This window comes from Solea solea, chromosome 10 (genome assembly GCF_958295425.1).
Source record: "Solea solea chromosome 10, fSolSol10.1, whole genome shotgun sequence".
Taxonomy (NCBI): domain Eukaryota; kingdom Metazoa; phylum Chordata; class Actinopteri; order Pleuronectiformes; family Soleidae; genus Solea; species Solea solea.
Genome location: NC_081143.1, coordinates 7,287,466 through 7,308,431, shown reverse-complemented (window position 1 = coordinate 7,308,431; position 20,966 = coordinate 7,287,466). Strand labels below are relative to the sequence as shown.

The window sequence follows — 20,966 nt, the reverse complement described above, 5'->3', positions numbered from 1 at the left end:
TATATATATTTATATATATATATATATATACATATATATGTATTAACATATTTGCATATGGAAGGTATATGGAAAAAGTGCAGTGGCACAGGATTATTGGTCTGGGTTGGTACAAGTATGTGCTTGTAATGCATCATTTAATCAACGTAAGTTAATACCTAATAATAATCAGAAACTATTTAGATTTAAGAAGCTGAAAAACCGGAAAACTTTAAGAAAAAACTTTCAAATGAATTAATCGATTATCAAAATAGCTGACGATGAATTGAGTGATTAATAATCGAGTCATTGTTTCAGGCCTACACAGATGTAAAGTTAGAAAAAGCAAAACCAATTTTTCCCACTTTTGTCACACTTTACCCCCAATTAATTATTTATCTCTTATGAAAATAGTCATCATAAAACTTGTTTGAATTCTTTAGAAAAAACATTCAAACTAATGAATTGATTATCAAAATAGTTGATCACATCAATAATCGATTAATCGAGTAACTGTTTCACATTTTACCTTATTTAAATATTTTATTTGAAAATAATCGTCATAAAATAACTGTACATAAAATAGACCTGCAGTGCTTTTTATATATACGTAATATACGTTTGCATAATATTTACAGCCGTGCGACATTTGTACATTGTGGTGTTGCTAATCAGTGTAACTTCGCGTAATATTAATCTATATAAATACTTCCACACAGCGTGTGTCGCTTCTATTCGCTGCAGTTCTATAAACGTGCTACAGGCTACACACCGCACGGCGTTTGCGCGCACGCACGTATTCTCTCTCGCTCGGTATTATTGAAACCAGCCACCATGGGGAGTTGAGGACAAGACAACGGCTCGTTTTCGTGGATATTTGATTTTGGGAAACTATCCATATGCTGCGTTTTGGAGCACACAGTTCGCGCCAGTTTCCCCAATGCAGCGGAATACGGGGACCGGGCTTCCAGAGAAGGTAGGACGACACTTTGGTAGAAAACACGGGACCTTAACGCACCTAGCTAAGCTAGCCAGCTAGCAGGCTAACCCAAACTAGCTGGCACTGTAGCCAGTAGAGTGGAAAACGTGCCCCCGCTTTCTTGTTTTTGTTTCATATCAAATTGCCAGATTTGTCGGGGTTAGTCAGCTGGAAAGTTTGCGCCGCTTCTGTGTGACTTTGCTCGGCACCATATAGCGTACAGAGTACGCCAGTGTGGAAGTGTTTTGCGTGCAGCAGGCCCGTCTTGTGTGGTTGTAGAGTTTGTTTCTGTACCCATCCCCCCATCGTCTTTGCAGGCCAAGATGAATGAGATTCTCACGTTTAAGCGCTGGCATCGGTGGAAGTTGTGGCATTGCTTTGAGGCAAGCTCGCTGTCTTAGCCTGTTAACATTGGCTGCTTATGTGACGGTTTGTGATTTAAAGTATGAGAAGTGCGAGTTTTGCTTTGACACCCGCAGGCGCTGGGTTTTAATTTTAATGGAGCTGCTTCACTGAATTCATAAACTTAACTGGTGAACTTGAGTTTGACGATTTACCGACACAGCAGGACGTTGTTGTTGTAGTTTAACTTGGAAAGATTTGGGAAAGTCTGTCTGTTGCACACTTTGTCATCTAAACCAATCCATAGTTTTTAGTCACAAACTGTCGCTACTGACAATAAAACACATGCATTCAGTATTGCGATTTGAACATCTTTCTTTGCTCCATTTGAAAAAGAAAGGTGAAACATTTTGGTTTGTGGACTAAACAAGACTTCTGAGAACATCGTCATAATTGACAGATTATCATAATCGATTATGAAAATAACCTTTACATGCAGCTCTTCACACTATGCATTAGGACTGAAATGATTACTAAATGAATTGTCAATTGTCTTGATAATCAGAGTGTTTTCAGAGTGATTTCAAACAGGTTTTCTGATTTCACAGCTTCTTAAATGTGTATATTTTCTAGTTTCTTTGCTCCATTTAACAAAGAAGGCATTAAAACTGAATAATTTTGGTTTATAGACTAAACAAGACATATATATGTGTGTGTATATGTATGTGTGTATGTATATATATATATATATATATATATATATATATATATATATATATATATATATATATACATATATACCCAAATCTTTCAACCCAAGGATACTGTATGAAAGATTTTTTATAATATTTCCATGTTTCATTTCAGCCAAGACAAAAAAGACTTGAGATAATATTAAACACATTAGATGTTATCATGACATCAAGACGAGACGAAAGGCTGACTTTGGTTATACCGTTGCTCTAACCAATTGAGATGACAGAAGTGTGCCTCAGCTACAGTGCAGTGATTTTATTCTTACTTGGTGAAATTTAAAAAATAACCTATAAAATAATTTGTAGTTATTGCTTGGCACAGCACCCCCCGCTACCCTCATGTGGAGGATAAAGCGGTAGGAGATGGATGGATGTTATATGGCCAGCATCACTTATTTGTATTTATAACCAAGTGACCACAGCAATACAAGGCTGTATTTGTACGCAAGCTCAAATGCCAAGTGTACGTTTACATTATTTTTTATTGTTTGTGATTAAGATTCTTTTCATTCTCAGCTTTGGAATGGAATGGGGCTGGGTGATAATTAAATAACTATGTATTGCCATAATTTTCTTTAATACCAATATAATAAAGATGTATCAACATGTTGATACATCAAGCACATTTTGAGGCATTACACTAGGGCAGCAGCTAACGATTGTTTTCATAACTGGTACATTTGTGAATTATTCTTGATTAATCGACAAGTTAAATGTGGACTAATATATTAATAATTAATGTTTACCAAACCTCAAAATGATGATGTTCTCAAATGTCTTGGTTTGTCCAAAAACCAAAATTATTCGGTTTATAGTTAAGAAACCAGACATTTTTGCATTTAATACACTGAAAAATCTGAGAATTTATTTTAAATCATAAATTAATTAATTTAACACTCAAACCAATTAATTGTTTGTTGAAACCGTCAGTGATTAATTTAAGCAATTAGTTGTTGCAGCTCTACATAACGCATAATGACTTTGAACGTTAAAGTTAAAGAACGTCAAGTTTTTAAACCTCAAATAACTAATTTCTCTAATGTTCACTTGATTAATCTTTCATTACCTGACGTTCATTTGGATATTTATCACATTTTTTTTCCTTTTAAACCATGATGATGATGATTTGGTCATATCGCCCAGCCCTTGATGGAACAGCATATACCTTATTTTTGAATGTGGAAGTAACTAGGGGTCCACCTTTCTGTCTTTCTTTCATTATACTAGCAAACAGAAATGGTGGGTCAGTTCCACATCCGTGTAGTATTACGGGGTGGGGTGACGACACAAGGAAGTTGATATTTTGTAATTATTTATTGCTAGGCACTCGGTGTGGACGGTTGAATGGGTGAATTAACTGAAATAATGAATTAAAACAAGTCGGCAATATAACCAGCTACATTGGTTTTTTACACTTAATCATAATTAGCTGTGGTTTTCCCTGTGGATGCTGATGCCGCCTTGGAGGTTTTACTGGCGTTTCGAAGTGTAGCCACTTCTCTGGTAGCGGATAGGTGTTCTGTGATTTGTTTTCAATTAAGTCGAACAAACAAACATAAGGACGCCTTGTTTTGCTTCTTCAAATTTAAGGCTTTTAGCCTTTCCAGAGGAGGGGAAAAAATGTACATGGTTCTTTGCATCCACATTCCTGTCTTATTTGTGGCTGATGACATTCCAGTTAAAGCCTTATTCCAGCTGCTGTTATAGCAACCCCTGACAGCACACAATACCTGTTTTCTAGCAATGTTATCTGTCAAAGTTGTTGGCCTGCCTGCTGCGTAAAGCTACTACTGACCAGAAATGCCAAACCGGAAGTCTCTCTAAAAGATAATGACGTCCACTTACGTGTTTCTAATGAAAATAAGGTCTATATTGGGGAAGAGATATGATACTCTGTATCGGTCCGATAGTGGTCAAAATCACTGGATCGGATATCGGACAGATTTAAAAAAGTAAAATCCGATTCTATCCAAAAATCCTGTGTATCAAATATTTCACTATGCACAGAAAACACAGTTGGAGGATTATGTCTTTGAAATAGCTTGAAATGGCAGAAATGTGTTAACAGCTCCATAGTTGAAAAGGTCCAAAATGACTGTATCGGACTGATATTGGTACCGATATTTGAGTTTGTGATATCGGCATTGGATACGAAAAAGTGGTATTGTGCCATCCCTCGTCTATATGATGATGTTGTATGCCATAATAAAAATCATTCTTAATAAGTTGATCATGGTGATTTTCCATAATTGGGGAAAAATATAATTTAACGTGAGTGACATGAAAAATGTTGTCTACCTTGCCAAAGTGGGGTTCCAAAATGTTATGATGCCACACAAGGAAGCCTGCATCTTAACAGTCATTTTAGGACCTCATGATTTGTTACATTACATCTGGTAACGTAATGTTTGATCTGATGTTATTAACTTTTTTTCTAACTTTATATTTTGTAAAACTTCAGTAATTTTCATTTTCACTTTTTTCATTGAAAATGCTGCATTTTCACTTATACAGGAAAAAAGTAATAACACTACAGAAGATAAATATTACGGAACATAATATTACAACACACGTTTTTACTTACCTTGGATAGTTTTCATGGGCTAAAAAAACCTCCTCTGGCAGATACTGTAATAAAATTCTTCTGTCCCTATGGGGGAACTTCCATGTTTATACTGATCAGCCACAACAATACAACCAGTTAGAGCTGCAACTAACGTGTGTTTTCACAATTCATTTAAGTGTCAATTATTTTCTCGATTAATTGGTCCATAAAATATCAGAAAACCTTAAAATATTTTGATCGATGTTCGTCAAACTTGGAAATGATGATGTTCTCAAATGTCTTGTTTTGTCCACAAACCAAAATTATTAACTTAATGATTTCTTTGTTGTCCAGAGAAAAGAAATTAAATCTTGTTTTAATCATGAAAAAAGCTTCAAACCGATTAATCGATTATCAAAATAGTTCTCAATTAATTTAGTAATCGATTAATAGTCAATTGATTGTTTCAGCTCTACAACCAGTATCCCTTCTTAATGTTGTGACTGATCAGTGTTTGTATGTCAGTGTTTGTATACATTAGTGATTTGACAGTGAATTGAGTTGGATGTTTTTTCTTAGTGTAGTAGTAAACTTAATTCCTTTGTGTTTGCGCCCACTGCTGAGACTAACCACTTTTCTTGTTTCCGTCACAGGGTGAATCGTTTGCCAGCAGAATCATTGCTAAAGGCGAAGATCTGACTTCTGCCTTGTGCAATCAGAGACATGAGTGTTGTGAGAGAATTACATGGGATTGGGTACAGGGGTGGTGGTGGAGTTGTGGCCTCTCTGAACGGCCCTACCCACTTTACCGAGGATGCTCCGCGACCCCCTGTTCCTGGTGAGGAGGGGTCTGATGTGGACCCCCCAGTCCAGTCAGCCAACACCCGTCCGAACACCCTTTCCCAAATCCACGGCTATCCTCCTTCATTGTCATTATCTAAAATGGGAGATCCATCAAGTTACACACCCTCCTCATCGTCTGCGACTCCACGTCGCCCTGATCTGGACTTGGGGTATGAACCTGAGGGCTCCGCTTCACCAACTCCACCTTACCTGAAGTGGGCTGAGTCACTTCACTCGCTCCTAGATGACCAGGAAGGCATCCAGCTGTTCCGAACCTTCCTGTGCCAGGAAGGGTGTGCGGACCTTCTGGACTTCTGGTTTGCCTGTTCGGGGTTCAGGAAGACCAGCCAAGAGAAGAGGGCAAAGCTGGCCAAGGCCATCTACAGGAAGTACATTGTAGACGGAAGTGGGATTGTCTCCAGGCAAATCAAAGCAGCCACCAAGAGTTTCATCAGAGACTGTGTGGGAAAGCCGCATCCAGACCCTGCTATGTTTGAACAGGTATTTAAGACATTGATTTCATGTTTGTCAAAAATGTATTGAATTGTATTTTATTTGGTGTTTAGGGCATAAGGTAACAATCCTATGTTTGTCAAATACGAATTTGTCTCTGACAAACCACGTTTAATAACATAACTGCAATGCACTACAGCACGGTTAGGCAGCGTTTTCTTTTTCAGAGGGCCACACTGACATAAATATAGCCTCAAGTAAGTGGTTGTAAATAAATAAACATCATTAAACCCATCTTTTACATTATTAAAGTAAAAATGTTGACACATTTTCTTTCCTGAGACTATTTCTAAATGAAAGAATGGGGGTGTTTCACTAGTTAACCCTCTTATAAAACATCATGATATTCAGGCCATCTGGATTTATCTTGATTTTATGGCTGTAAAATTTTCTAAAAAATATATCCAGTGAGTGCTTCTGCCCCTTTTTCCCAAGATAACTTAAACTTTCAATATGTGGTATATGGTTATTCAACTGTTAAGGAATTATGGTACTGAGAATCTGACTTCACAAACGCTGGTGAATCTTGTCTGTGATTGGACTGGCAGTTTTTGAATTTTCTAGATATCACAAACATTCTAGGAGTTATGGTAATGAGAACTACGCATGCCAAATCCTGTCACCAACGACAGGATGATAACAAAAGGGTTAAATGCTTAAATGTTGATCTGTCACTTAAGCTGAGCAAGAGTTAACTCAAGAGTGAAATTAAATTGGTTTACGGGCTGGATTTGGCCCCAGGGCCTTATGTTGCCCATGCGTGCGCTACAGATAGTGCTGGGGGAGGCAGTAAGCCTATTTTACGATTGACTACACCGACTGCAGACGGAACGATACAACAGCCCAACAGGCTGAAGACAACACTGACTTCCTTACTGCATGTTAGCCTGTTTATTAAATGGCTTCTTACTAAGGGAGCAGAGTATTGATTTCAAATCTTTTTTTTATTCGTTTATGCTGGGAGGGAGTGAAAAAATCACTGCAAGCGAACAATGAGAATGGAGGTGCCCTGAGGTAAAACTAACAATAAAGCTAACGCTGCAGATAATTCAAGCACTGGGCCTTTATATCAGCACACAAACATTCTTAGTGGATATAAATTAGAGTGACAGTGGTTGCAGGGTGGTGTGTGTTCCATATGAAACTGTTGAAGCTGTTGTCTGTAAATAAATGCCAAAACCACTTGAGCCAGAAGCTGAGTTCATGAGCATTGGGTAACCCTTTTCCAAGTCTCCTCTGTGCTCTGCTGTGCTCCTCCACTATGGTCTTTGAGCTCATAGTGTGGAAGACTAAACTGCCCCCTTCTATCTACATATATTTTAAGTTAATATTCGAAAAATGTGTTGACGTTTCTGATGAGTTACACGTTGGTAAATTGACCAGACTGTTCCCATTGATACAAACAATGCTCTCCGTGGGATTAGCCCATAGTAACAGGCTGTCATACAGCAGAAAGCCCCCACATCATCCACCAATGACTAAAAACACATCTCTTTCAACTCTACCTAGACTAAGACGACGCCACAAACAAAATTGCACTTGTAAATCGCACTTATGAGTAGCACTTTATAGTTTACTTGAAGCACTTATTTACTTCTAGCTTTTGTTTGTACCCAAATGTTGAAATGCACTTATTAAGTCACTTTGGATAAAAGCGTCTGCTAAATGACATGTAATGTAATATAATACATAAATAACAGACAGCTGAATTTTGACATTGACCAATCAGAATTGAGTATTTAACCAAGATGTGTAATAAGTCATGTTTTGCTACCTTCCCTATTTTTCAGAATAGTAATAGGGAAGGTAGCAAAACATGACTTACCTACTTTGAATAACTTTTTTACAAACCAATTCATTGTACATATACTGCGATGATATTCAATATTTTGAAAACAATTATCGTGATAGCATTTTTGCCCGTACCGTCAGGCCCTAGTTTATGCAGTCGTAAAGTAGGTGTCGTGCAGATGGCCCTTTAAAGGCACAAATGTATGTTTTCTTGTTTTAAGGTTTTCTGTGCCCTCTTTCACCCTAATCTCAAGAGTTTGTTTTCACGTACAGTATGAGACTTCAGGGGTCTTGTTATCAGAGACGTGAGTCTCCTGACTTCTACACCAGAGTTAAACAACAAATTATAAAGAATTAGATTACATACTTGCCATAATGAACCAACACGTAAACTAGATTTGTGTGTGTTTTGTTAAATTTAGCATTCAGTTTAATGTTGCTTAAATCTAATTTCATTCAGTGTCTTCTTTCTGTTCCTGTTCACCAAAATCCAAAAATACCCAATTTACCTTTGCAAAAATCATGTGTAGTAATAATGCAAATTGAGAGAGCCTTCAGATTGAATACCAGTGTTGTTTTAACACACCCCCGAGTCAGAATGGGCAGGTTATTAAACAATGTTGGTAATAATATGTATACTATGTCGTGCTATTCTAATTATTGTGACCCTCTGTTTTTACTTACCACTTGTTTTTGTTTTTTCCAGGCCCAGACGGAGATCCAGGCCATGATGGAGGAGAACACCTACCCTTTGTTCCTTAAATCAGATTTGTACCTGGAGTACACACGAACAGGAGGAGAGAGCCCCAAACCTAACCCCAATGATCAGAGTCCTTCATCGGGGCCAGCCAAGCCTGTGCCTGGATACTTACCCACACTCGCTGAGGATGAGGAGTGGAGGTGCGATGAGATCTAATGTCGCATCACAAATGCCTTTACTTTTTTGACGTGCTCGGTGCAACAATGAAAAAACATAACTCACCAACTCATAACATGTATAAACAATTGTTAACAATGCTTCTGTTGATCTTAGGTGTGGGGGAGGAGGCGTGAGGGAGGCAGAAGAAGAGAAAGATGAGGACGAGTGTGGAGACACACCAGCTGGCAGGCTGACGCAGAGCCTGTTGATGCAGACGGCACCGCAGAGAGTCACGGTTAGCAGGAGGAGACAGGACAGCAGGGAGTTCAGGTGTGTCTACGTCAGAGTTCTTGAGCTCAAATAATTGCTATAATGTTTTTAAATGTGATCAATTTTATGGTCATTTTTACCAGTAACCAAAACTTTTCCTCTTTTATACCACTTGAACTGCACACCAGTGACGTTTACCCATTTTACTTTATTTGGGAATTCTCCCCCTCTGAAGCATTTTTTTTATTTACAACTCGGATAATATCTCATTATTCATTTGCAATGCTGAATCTGCTATTCCCAACCGTTTTCCTTTTTTCTTAATTGATGCACTGTCAGCTTCCACTCATTTTGTGGTCACTGTATTATATTAATGGTTCTTCTTCTACCTTTGATCTGATGATAAACAATATTATGCTGCATGTATAAGGGCTCCATTCAGCTCAAACTGTTGTCTTTAATCTGCCTTCTCAATAGATTTCCTATGGGAGAAAAGTTGCTGGGAACATTTTAATATTTGTTTTTTGAAATTTTAATATTTCAAAAAACATTTATTATTATAATATTTGAAAACAATTAGAAATGGTTGGAGAATATCCTGAACAAGCTGAATGTTTTGATGTACAATCACTTGAAATCACTGGAGGAATGTGAAAGTCAGACGTACCTAAAATATGACTGCCTTTCATCATAGGTCATCCTTTAATGTTCTTTAATCATCTTTGAAAGCATCTTTTCCTGTTGGGGGCAGCAACTCTTGGTGTACAGCCTGCTAGGAATTGGTATTAAAAAGAAGACGCAGAAGAACATGAGAAATGTTGTTTATCCCGTTTCATTTTCTGAATAATACTGTTTTTTAAAACTAACACAAAGCAAACCTGCTCTAAAAGGAACCAAACATGCTGAAGTCAGTGAAATTGTGTTTACTGTGAATCGTTGTATTGTGAAATGTGTATCACCTAAATTGTGCTCATTGCATTGAAAATCTTTCACAGACCATGGAGGGAGCCGGTAAACCCATACTACGCAAACATGGGCTATGCTCGCGCTCCAGCCACCAGTGCCAATGACAGTGAGCAGCAGAGCATGTCGAGTGATGCCGACACACTGTCGCTGACCGACAGCAGTGTGTAAGTACACACAGAACTGCTGCATACACAATAATTACATCCTCAACAACAGTAATGCCTCCTCATGGTCTGTTTTTGATGGTTGTTTATTTATGTATTTGTGCGCAGAGACGGTATTCCTCCATATCGATATCGGAAGCAGCATCGTAAAGAGATGCATGAAAGTGCCAAAGCCAATGGACGTGTGCCCCTACCTCATATACCTGTGAGTTAAACAGACACTTAACGAGTCATGTCACGCATGTTGTCATGTAAAACTGCTTTCATGTAGCAGTGACATATGATCGATACCTTTGTTAACCCACCTGCCGTTACAGCTGCAGTTATTGCTGAGGGTGGGTAACAACAATTTCTGATACCCATTTTTATTTGTACTTTTGTATTTGGTTTTATCTCCACTTTAACAGCTTTATACAATTTCCTCATCTGAAATGTATTAACTTATAATTGACATATTTTGCTTTTTTATACTGTATTTGCAGCAGATGTGAATAGGAGTTTATCTAATCTAATTTTGTTTTTGTGTCTATGCAGCGCACGTACCGCATGCCAAAGGATATCCACGTAGAGCCTGAGAGGTTTGCAGCAGAGCTCATCAGCAGGCTGGAGACAGTTCTCAGAGAGAGAGAGGCTCAGGAAAGACTCGAAGAAAGGCTGAAGAGAGTACGACTGGTGAGTGCACGGCTGGGTGTGTGGTTCTCATTAGGAAGATACAACAACACTGTTTGATAGTGATACACACCAAATAGCAGCAGGGTAAAAAATATACTGCAGATGATTTGCAGTCAGTCAGTTAACTAAAAAATATTTAACATAGTGTGTGTGTTTTTGTATTTGTTACTTTGGACCTTTTCTGGCATAAAATCTGACCTTGTCAGAACCAGTAGCCCTCATGTGGACCAAAACCTGGTCTTAAAAACTGGTTTAGCGCTTAAAAGATTTTAATTGTGTTAGGTTAAGGTTAGGCATAACTAGTTATGGTTGAGGTAAGTGATACTGTAAATATGGAGAATGCTGTACTTAAATTATATCCTTGATAAATTGTGAGTGAAATTCCCCAGGATTGTAAATAATTAGGATTGTTTATCTATTAAGTTATCAACAGGAAGGAGCGGGAACTGAACACTGACAATATGATGATGTCTATGTATCACAGATCATACAGACATACTGCTTAAATGGAAATCACAAATGCATGGCAAGATATTGACACTAAAATATTAAGTATAAACACAGGTACTTTTTAATGTAAATATAAAAATCATTTATTATCAGCAATATCCCTACAGACAAGTTTCTTTTATGTGTTGATACTGTTATTGCCAGTTAGAATTTTTTTTTTTCTACATTCCCAACAGGAAGAAGAGGGGGATGATGCTGACATCTCCGTGACAACCTCCATGTCTTCTCATAGCATACCACTCCCCCTCCCCTCATCATTTCCACCTCTCTATGGAGCCCGTTACTCAGAGACCACTGCTAACACAGCAACAGTCACCAACTTTGGTGGCTTGGTTGCCATGGAGGATACCCAGGACGATGACCCAGAGTCGATTTTGGATGAACATGTGTCACGTGTGATGAAAACACCAGGCTGCCAGTCGCCTGGGGCAACCAACAGCACCTTAGGTGGAGGAGGGGATCGACACACTCCTCCCAAATCCTCACGCTCACCTGATGGTGGGATCGGACCGCCTCATTACCCTCCTCACCGAGGGGGAGGTCACAGTCTACCTGCTGCCGGGGTTAAAGGTAAGAGGCTGTGGAGGAGCAGGAGAGAAGTGGGGTGAAAGAGAGAGCGAGAGAGAATGTACTCCTAAACACACTGGAAATTGAAATTGCTTTTGGACTCAAAATAAGCAATGTTTTTGTGGATTGTAATGATGAAACATTCCACTCAGTCCAGCAGTGTGAGTATTGAGCTCAGACTTGTGTTCCACGAAGAACTGCTTCAGATTATCGCATACATGCCCACAGTTCCCTTCATACTTAAACAAGGGTCTGCTTCAGTCTTGCCTTCCTCGCATGCAAAACTGTTTTAATAGTGGAGATTTCGCACCAAGAGTTCACTCACTTTCTATTCCCTTGTTTCCATTGAGCATGGAATTCTACATATGTGGGTACCAACAGATTTTCTCATGTAACCTCAAGCAAGTTTCCATGGTTACTGTCTTCTTCTGGTCTCCATTGACCATAAGAAGAGTGCACCACCAACTGGGCACCTATATGATAGAGAGGAATAAGATACATTGGATTTTTGAGAATTGAATTTGAGAGTGGTTGGTGGTGGTGTTTTACAACAGTCGGCATCCATAAAGTTGGATTTGTCTGTTAGATCATTTGTTGTGGTTGAATTTTAAGATGAGATAAGTTGATTCTTTTCTTAGTCTTGCAATACAAAAGCAAAGACTGTCAGTGTAAAGATAATAAATAATAAACTTGCATTTTTCACACTTATGAATGTACAATGTAAAAATAATATTAGCTATAAGAGATAAATATATAGAATTACAGATGGTGAGAAACTAGAATGTATACAGCATCTACAGCAGTGAGCTTGATGTTTACAGTGTAAACATTACCATGGCAATTGCACATGAGATGCTGCACTTTGTAAATTACCCTGATGATATTGCACATGGTATGTAGAGGCACGAGGTTTTGTGAGAGCAATGCAGCAGGGACGAACGTTCAGACATTTAGGATGTTCCCATCACTTGAGGAGTTGCCCTTTTTTGTCAGTCTGTCCAGCCTTTTCCTGTCTGCTGTCGTAGAATTATCAGAGACTTTCTGCAGGTGACAGGAGGGGGAGCTGTCCGTAAAAGTCTACAGTGTACAGGGTGAAGAGGAACAGAACCAGAACCATTCCTGTGGTGCCCTTGCACTGCAGGCTGCCATGTCTGACACACAATCCCGAATCCTCACATACTGGGGTTGATTGGTCAGATAATCCACAGATCTGCTACAGCTTGCTTCAGTTTGTCCTTTAGAAATGCTGGCTATATGGTGTTCAAAGCATTGGACAAATGGGCATTTCTTGATAGGATATCACCCGCACTATTAGGTTAGGGCTGTGATTTATATTATTTCATACTGTTGTTTACAAAGGTTTTCTGGTGTGGAAATAAATACCTGATGCCCAGTGTGTGCTGTTGGTGTTGAATGAAGCTACAGCAAGCTGGTACGTCAACAATGACCCTAATGTCTTTGTCAGGTGTGCATCACCATAAGCCGCTGTACCACCACAGAGGACGAGAAGGACAAGAGGAGGCAGGCTCCAGGTCTCAGCCCAACTTTGCGTGGAATGGAGACCCCTCTGGCCAGTATGCAGGTAGAAGTCGTAACTACGCTGACGGAGCTGGAGCAAGCACACTCGAGGGCATGGGTTACAGGTAAGCTGATGTGGCTGTGTTTGCTGCTGTTTGTTACAACTATGTTACTGCTGTGTTTTACACCGATGAGTTCATCTTTTGTATATGACATTCGTTTTGCAGTAGTAAAGGCAGCACATTATCACGGCGAGGATGTAAGAAGGCTTCAGAGACATCAGGCAAAGGTGATGAGAGTGGGCGTGTTGCGGAGACTCAGGTGCCAATGGAGGATCTGGAGAGAAACCAGAAGATCCTGCAGTGGATGATGGAAGGGGAACGACAAAGGAGAACCACCCATGGGTGAGTCTATCTACGATCAGTGCATCCACCTGAGGGGAAAAAAAAAGAGTATGTTGAAATGAGCTTTATAGCTCTGCCATAGTCCTTTGTGGCCTTATTACTCCAAACTTTACCTCTTTACCTTTACACCAACTCCTTCCCACCCATCCATCTGCTAAATCCCAGATGACATAGAGCAAAAGGTGGGTACAACCTGGACAGGTCGCCATTCCATCACAGGGCCACAAAAAGACAAACAACATCCACTCTCACCTACAGTCAAGAGTGTCCAATTTGCCTAATTTCCAAATCTGCATGTTTTTGGACTGTGGGAGAAAAATACAGAAACCGGAGAAAACCCGCGCACACATGGGGAGAACATGCAAACACAGCTGGCTGCAAAGTCAAGAGTGCTTACCACTACACCATGCATTATTTTTAATAAAAATATACTATAAAATAAAACTGTATATTGATTTATGAAAAAAAAATATACTATGAAATAAAACTCATTCATTTATAATGTAGTATTGTGTACATTTTTTATTTTGGAATCACCAAATTCTACAAGAAATATATGCAGGGTTTTTTCTAAAGCAGGTAAGAGTGGCACTGTGCCCTCTTAACAAAATGCAGATTGAGCTTTGGATGCTATTCATTGCTACTTTACACTTCGGATGGGTACCCAATTAAGTTAGTATTTTTAAGTGCTGATGTTAACGGAATAAGATGCAATCAGATTGTGTACAATGGATTTCCGCTGTTACCAGCCCAGAGGAGAGATCTGTTTGTTTCTATGTCTATGCAGGAGAGTGAAGCTCCCTGCCTGTCGCACAAAAACACAGAGGCTATTGGAGTCTGACACAGAGACCACCAGAAGTTATGCTGATAATAGTGCTTGCTTCAAATGCAATAAGACTTTGGCTTGTGTTAGCTTTCCTGCTTAGCTTATAGACCATGGTCAGAAATCACAGGGGCAATATTTCCTCCAGGACAGAAGCTGTAGCTGCTTCCAACTGACACTTACATTTACAAGTGGGTGAAGAACATACGGACATTCAGCTTTATCAGAAGGAGTCTGGACATTTCTTCCAAAAAGCATTGAACATTTCACATTAGAGACTTTGTCTTGGCTAACGACAGCGCTGCCTGGTCACAACTGATGTTTCCTGTCTTGCTCAAGACACACACACACATATATACACTCACAGACCAAGCTCCTAAAGGGACAGCAGCACTCTCACGAAACGTAAGAATGAAACATTCTCATTCAGAAAAAAAAAAACACGGTGTTCAACAGCTTAGTTTGTAGCACATCTCCGGTGTCCACCTCAGGTTTCTTATGCTTGCAGGAACCCACGATGAATCAGTCAAATTTTTAAGTTCATATAACGATTAGTTAGGTAAAAGATTATTTCTGAAATTATGTAATCATGTTATTCAGAAAATAGATAAATATGTAATTTATTGATTTATCGATTGAGTCTGAGCATAGACCTCCTTCAAGTAAATACATATGTTGAGCTCATCATTCACATTTTCACCATTGGGGCTGGTGTGAATGTAGCCTGAGACCTGTGACATGGAACAATCAAACTCTGGTTTATCACTGGTGTGAACTCTAGACACCTTTGACTGGAAGCATAGTGTTAATGGCTGTAACTTCAGTGTTCTCTTCTACATCTACATAAAAGTGAGAAGGGAGAACCTAGTAAAGAGAGATGGACGGGAATGAGAACGACACATCCATCCTCCATGTCTGGCAGGTCCCATCTCTTTCTTTTGATCTGCCAAACTAGCACATTTAGCCGAGCATCATCACAAAACCAAGACTCCGTAAGCAGTAGGATGAGGCTGCAACTCAGGACCCTCGGGTCAGTTGTTTCTCAGCGCTCCTGGCTACATGTGTTATCTTACTTGCAGAGTAGGATGGATACCGTTTTAAAGGTATTAGTCCTCTGACTTTGTTCCAACTATCAGCGGTTCTCCTTCTGGTTTTCTCAGCTCCCACTACGGCCACCTGCTGGCTTTTGGGGGGGTTGCTCATCACCAGTGCAGGAAATTGTGTGGGATTTATAATTTATAGTTCAACTCAAGATTGTTTGTGACATGTATTGACATGTGTATTATTATCAAGTCCTTTCATCCGCTTCCTCTGCTTTTTTTCCCCAGTGGCAGCACCAGTAGCTCCAGGAGGACGGGAACCAGCAGCGAGTCACCACGACCAACTTCAGTGGAGCGACCAGGAGCTGTGCATCCATGGGTCTCTGCACAGCTGCGTAACAACCCCTCATCGGTGTCCCCTGCTATCCCTGGGTCATCGTCCTCCCAGGTTCAGCCCTCACACCCGTTCATTCAGGACCCAGCTATGCCCCCCAACCCTGCTCCCAACCCCCTCACCCAGCTAGAGGAGGCTAGGAGGAGACTGGAGGAAGAGAGGAGGAGGAATGCACTACCACAGGCAAAGCAAAGGTCAGTTATCACTCACTTTTTTGTTTACTTGTATTTTTATTTCTTAAAACTTTAAAATGCATTTTCCTCACCTGTGTTTGTTATTAATGGTCTTGTTCTTTTTAAGGCACAAGTCTGGTAAGCGCCAATTGTGTGAAAACATGACAGTCGCTTACTACTTCTGTGGAGAGCCAATCCCATACAGAACATCAGTCAAAGGCCGGGTGGTGACTTTGGGCCAGTTCAAGGAGCTGCTTACCAAAAAGGGCCACTATAGGTAAAAGCATCTCCTTTTATATCCTTAGAATCATTACAGCCCTCAAATATTGATTGAAAAATACAGTTAAAAATAGAAATCAAATCAGATATAGAAATCAAGTGCAGTGCATGTAGTTGAGAATGTACAAGAATTAATGACGACTCTTATTTGTACAGGTTCTACTTTAAGAAAGTGAGTGACGAGTTTGACTGCGGTGTAGTGTTCGAGGAAGTCCGCGACGATGACGCCATCTTGCCAATCTTTGAGGAGAAGATCATCGGGAAGGTTGAGAAGGTTGACTGAAATGTGGGAAATGGAAGACTAAACAGAATTGCGAAAAAAAATAATCATTTTAAAAGGAGATTGAAAGAGAACATTTGGGTGGAATGGAAGCTCAGCTGTGTGAAAATGGAAGAAGGAAAGTAGAAAGGTGGATGGAGCAACGTGTAACAGGAGGGAGTTTGTGCTGCATGGTAGAAGCTCAAGTATTACGCAGATGGTTATTTTCATGGAATATCTGGATATCTGCGACAGCGCCTGGATCAAACTCCCATCAAGTGAAGATGCTTGGTCAGATTAAACAGCTGCAAAGGAAAAGAACATAAATTATTTAACCTGTCTTGTCTCCACTGTGGATATTCAAGAAAGGCTGTTAAAATCTGGTATCTGACCAGTCTTCACTGTGATGGATGGAACAGGGTGAGGACTGCTGGAAGGAGAGAGGATAAAGTAGTCTTCCACATATGCTCTGGGGGAGTCTTTCCTCCATAGACCATTACGATGCTGCTACATTACCATGGAAACTCTTCAATCGGTGCTCGGGACAGTAAAGAAAGCAGTCTTGTTCCATACGGGAGTCTCACTGCCTTTTGCTGTATCTGTTCCTCATCAGCTGGAGACACGAGGAGAGGACGGAGGATTTTAGGGAGTGGAACTTTTCGCCTGTTTCTCCTCTCATTGACTTCACAGCCTCAAAACTAATTAACATTTCTCACCCTTGATTCCTAGATGTCATGTAGTGATCTCACATCCACATTTTCAGACAACAGTTCTCTACATAACTTGTTTACCAAAGCTACATATTTTTGATAAAGACGAGTATCCTAGCTACTTGTTTTCATTTTATTTGAATTGTATATGTACAAGGCAGGTACTATTACTTACTAATGCAGCCTAATTTCGTCATATCTCAACCTAATTTTGTATTATTGTGTATGTTTTGAAGCTAGATCATTAGTCATTTCAGGGCAGCCATTTTGGTTTTTTTTCTTCTAAACCACATCCATGCACCTCAGTTTTGTACTGTTTACGATTGTGATCATTCACTTGTTGTTCTACTGCGTGATAGATTTTAAACATTGGATAATTCTTTCTTTTTTTTTTTCCACCCATAAAACTGTCACACTAAAGGTGTGGAGACTTTGACCACAGTATCTGTTGTTTTTAAATGGCTCTCACTGAAACCCTCTCAGTGATCTTGTAACTTTTCTGCTATGTCAAGAGACTGTGTGAGAAACTCCGAGCTCAGTCTAGGTGCCTGCCTGGCCAGTGCCATTACTATCTAGAATTCACATTCGTAAGCATATTTGTGAGAGCCCGAATTGGTCTTGTATGTCTGAACTCAGCCAAAGAGCATATCGTACATCCTTAAAGCCTACATGCGTGTGTCTGTGCAGTCCAAGTCTTTTTTTTTTGTCTTCATGAACTTGAAGGAATCTCTCCTTCCTCCTGCAGATTCTCAAACTTTGCAGCTCACCTTTGAATTCAAACTCACAAGCTTATCTTAAAGAATAGTTTTGCCACTTTTTTTTAATGTCCTCATTTGCTTTCCTCTCGAGAGTTATACTCTTTTCATACCTGTGCTGCAAATATAATGCCTAGAGCATGCAGTTAATTAGCTGCAGCTACTGATCATTTTATTATCAAGTTAATATTCCTGTTCTTTTCTTAGTTAATCGACAGGTCTATCGACTTCCCATCACACTAACTAATCCTAAAACATAAAAAAAATCTTATTTTGTCTGAACCATAGTTTTCTATCCCTCAGATAGAAGTGAAATTTCTGCTTGATCATTATTTAAATTAATTTAGTTGATGGATTTAACATGTTATTTAATGGGCTTCAGAGGTTCAACCAGGTGGATTTTGTGACCTTTTGGAGCTACACTCAGTTTCCATAATTATGTTCTGTTTTTATGCTAAGCTAAGCTATGTGGCTGTTGGCTGCTGTTTCATATATTTAACATACAGGCATGAGAATGCTCAGAGCCCGAACATCTTGAAACACTTGCTGACAACACACCAGCTGAATATAATCTGACTTTTAAAAAGCCTGGACCTGCTATATCCTCAAAGAAAATAACTTGATTGTCATCGTGTCTGGGGTCTACGTTCAGTATTCATCTCTAAATCATGGCCTGACTGTTTGTGTCGTCTACGCTGGTAGTAAACTGAATGTGCAGGTCTCCGACAAAGTCTTGAGAGAATGTCAAACAGAATTTGTTCTGGGTTTGTGCCCAGTAAAGGAATAATAAGATTGTAAAACATTTTTGTCCTTACTTTAACACATTTTGCCTTCAATATGAAATGTAAAATTTAGATATGTATTTGTTTATTAAAAAAAAATAATTTTAATAATCACCAAGCATGTTCTTTATGAGGAATGTTTTCCTGATGAGTTGAATTATCCGTTTTGTTTTATTGTTTTTGTGCAAACCGCTTTGGCCCTTTGGTATATTTTATCTGTTGTGTTAGAAAGCTCCCAGGGACAGTTAAATGACGACGTTTGCTCAGAGCTGTTTCTTGTGCTAATGATTTGATGGACAGAACAAAAACAGCCGTTGTGTTGTCAAATTTGTGTGAAACACAGTGCCTTTATCATGATATCTTTAGAAATAACGATTATTAAACCAATCCATGTTTTTATCGTAAGTGTTTATTTTCAGTCAGTCCTGTTATCTTTTTAGCTACAGTCACGCTTGCTCACTTCTGTTCTGATAGACTCTGCTGTAAATATGTACATTATCATTTCATACATTTCTTCAGACCCGCACCACATGTCCAAGGTGTTTCTGTTTTTCAAAGGTAAACGCCAAGATGTCACTGTGCTGGTCCCACTTGTACATTTCTTTTAAAAAGGTACTTCATAATAAAGATGTTGAATAAAACACTTTTGTTGAATAGTATGCCTGCTTGAATTTTTAGTCAAAATAAGAAATAAGGATTAAGATGTGTGTACAAAAAAAATATAATTATGCTGTCAAACCCACAGGGGTTTATAAGAGAATAATTACTCACTAGCTGCAGAGAAAGGGCGAGACACAATGAATTCCATCTTATTTTGAGTTGGGGTGGGTGGTGATTAAAATGCATATTATGATTCTATGAGGAGAGAGGGTTTGCTTATTAAACTATATAAAAGTTTTAATGATACAGGGGTTTCAAAGGTCAATTCAAGTCAGATTTGGAGACTTTTACTCCAATTCTGTTGAGATTGAAAATGTAAATCCAGTTCTTTTTAATGTCATCATAAGTGACATTCTTAAACGTATACCAAGGGTTAACCCTTTTTGCAGACTATGGCGCCATCTTGAGGACAGGTCAACACATTGATTATCTACTTGGTCAAACCCAAAAAGTGGGCTATACCTAGGATACCTAAAAGCATATGTATGGGCTATTCAAGAGGATTTTAGATTGTCATATGCTATGGTGCCCCTGTGAAAGAGTTAGTGTCTTCATGCAGATAAAGTTATTAGTAAACGTGACAAAGTAATTAACATTCTTTGATTCTTGGTATTTAACTGGTAAGAAGAGGAGGGTAAATGTCCCCTTTCCAACAAGCACTGGGTGTTATACTGTATATCTTAATATATCTTAATTAAGATAAGATAATTAAGTCAGTCTGGTTTCTTGTCCCATTCAGGGGACATATATATACATACTGTATATATAGTTATATATAAATTCTGAAATTCTGTTATTATGATGTCATGATGGAATATCTTGATATAATTTTAAGCTCATACCATCTGCCTTTACTGAACAGTTGGTTTTTCCCCTTGAAAAAGTTTGACTTGTTTTTGTTACTTGACCGGCCCCCACCTGACCAGACTGCATTTTCAGTGACCAAAACTCAAATGACCTGGGTGTCCAGTCTGTTCATGAGGGGGTCGGTCATGTGAAAAAAGGTTCAACCATGTGGGAAATTAGCTTAAAATCATATACAATATTCAATTCAAATGATAATGCAATAATGATTTTCATGATGATATTTCACAGAATTTCAAAGTGTTTGTCATGATATGGAATAATACACATTTCACAATGATAAAAAAAAAACATTTATGATGCAAAATGAAATCGAAAATTAAATAATAACATATGAACAACTGTAATAACAACACTGAACATACTCATACACATAATTGTACATTAAATACATTTAAAGATATGACTCATATAACCTTAAGCAGTATTATTATTATTATTACAAAAATATTGCTCATTGTTCATGACAATAGCTAACAATCATATTTGGTATTATAATCTCGCTACAGGTGAAGGAGGCCAGTTCTCAATATAACTTTATATTAAAAAC

The 20,966-nt window shown here is 38.9% G+C and overlaps 1 protein-coding gene across 1 annotated transcript; it reads left to right on the top strand.

Annotated features, from left to right (window-relative positions):
- Positions 1-767: 767 nt before the first annotated feature.
- On the top strand, positions 768-19,546 carry LOC131466839 (axin-1-like). Its single transcript, XM_058640357.1, has 13 exons — positions 768-955; positions 5,254-5,944; positions 8,454-8,647; positions 8,781-8,936; positions 9,872-10,006; positions 10,115-10,211; positions 10,541-10,678; positions 11,365-11,758; positions 13,221-13,398; positions 13,501-13,677; positions 15,829-16,128; positions 16,235-16,384; positions 16,543-19,546. Exons 2-13 carry the CDS (start codon positions 5,324-5,326, stop codon positions 16,667-16,669), a joined length of 2,667 nt encoding a protein of 888 aa, XP_058496340.1. The 5' UTR covers positions 768-955; positions 5,254-5,323; the 3' UTR covers positions 16,670-19,546.
- Positions 19,547-20,966: the final 1,420 nt, after the last annotated feature.

Coding starts and splice junctions, on each gene's coding strand:
- LOC131466839 (XM_058640357.1), top strand. CDS start 5,324: ATGAGTGTTGTGAGAGAATTACATGGGATTGGGTACAGGGGTGGTGGT. Junction 5,945..8,453: donor ACCCTGCTATGTTTGAACAG/GTATTTAAGACA, acceptor TGTTTTTTCCAG/GCCCAGACGGAGATCCAGGC. Junction 11,759..13,220: donor ACCTGCTGCCGGGGTTAAAG/GTAAGAGGCTGT, acceptor TGTCTTTGTCAG/GTGTGCATCACCATAAGCCG.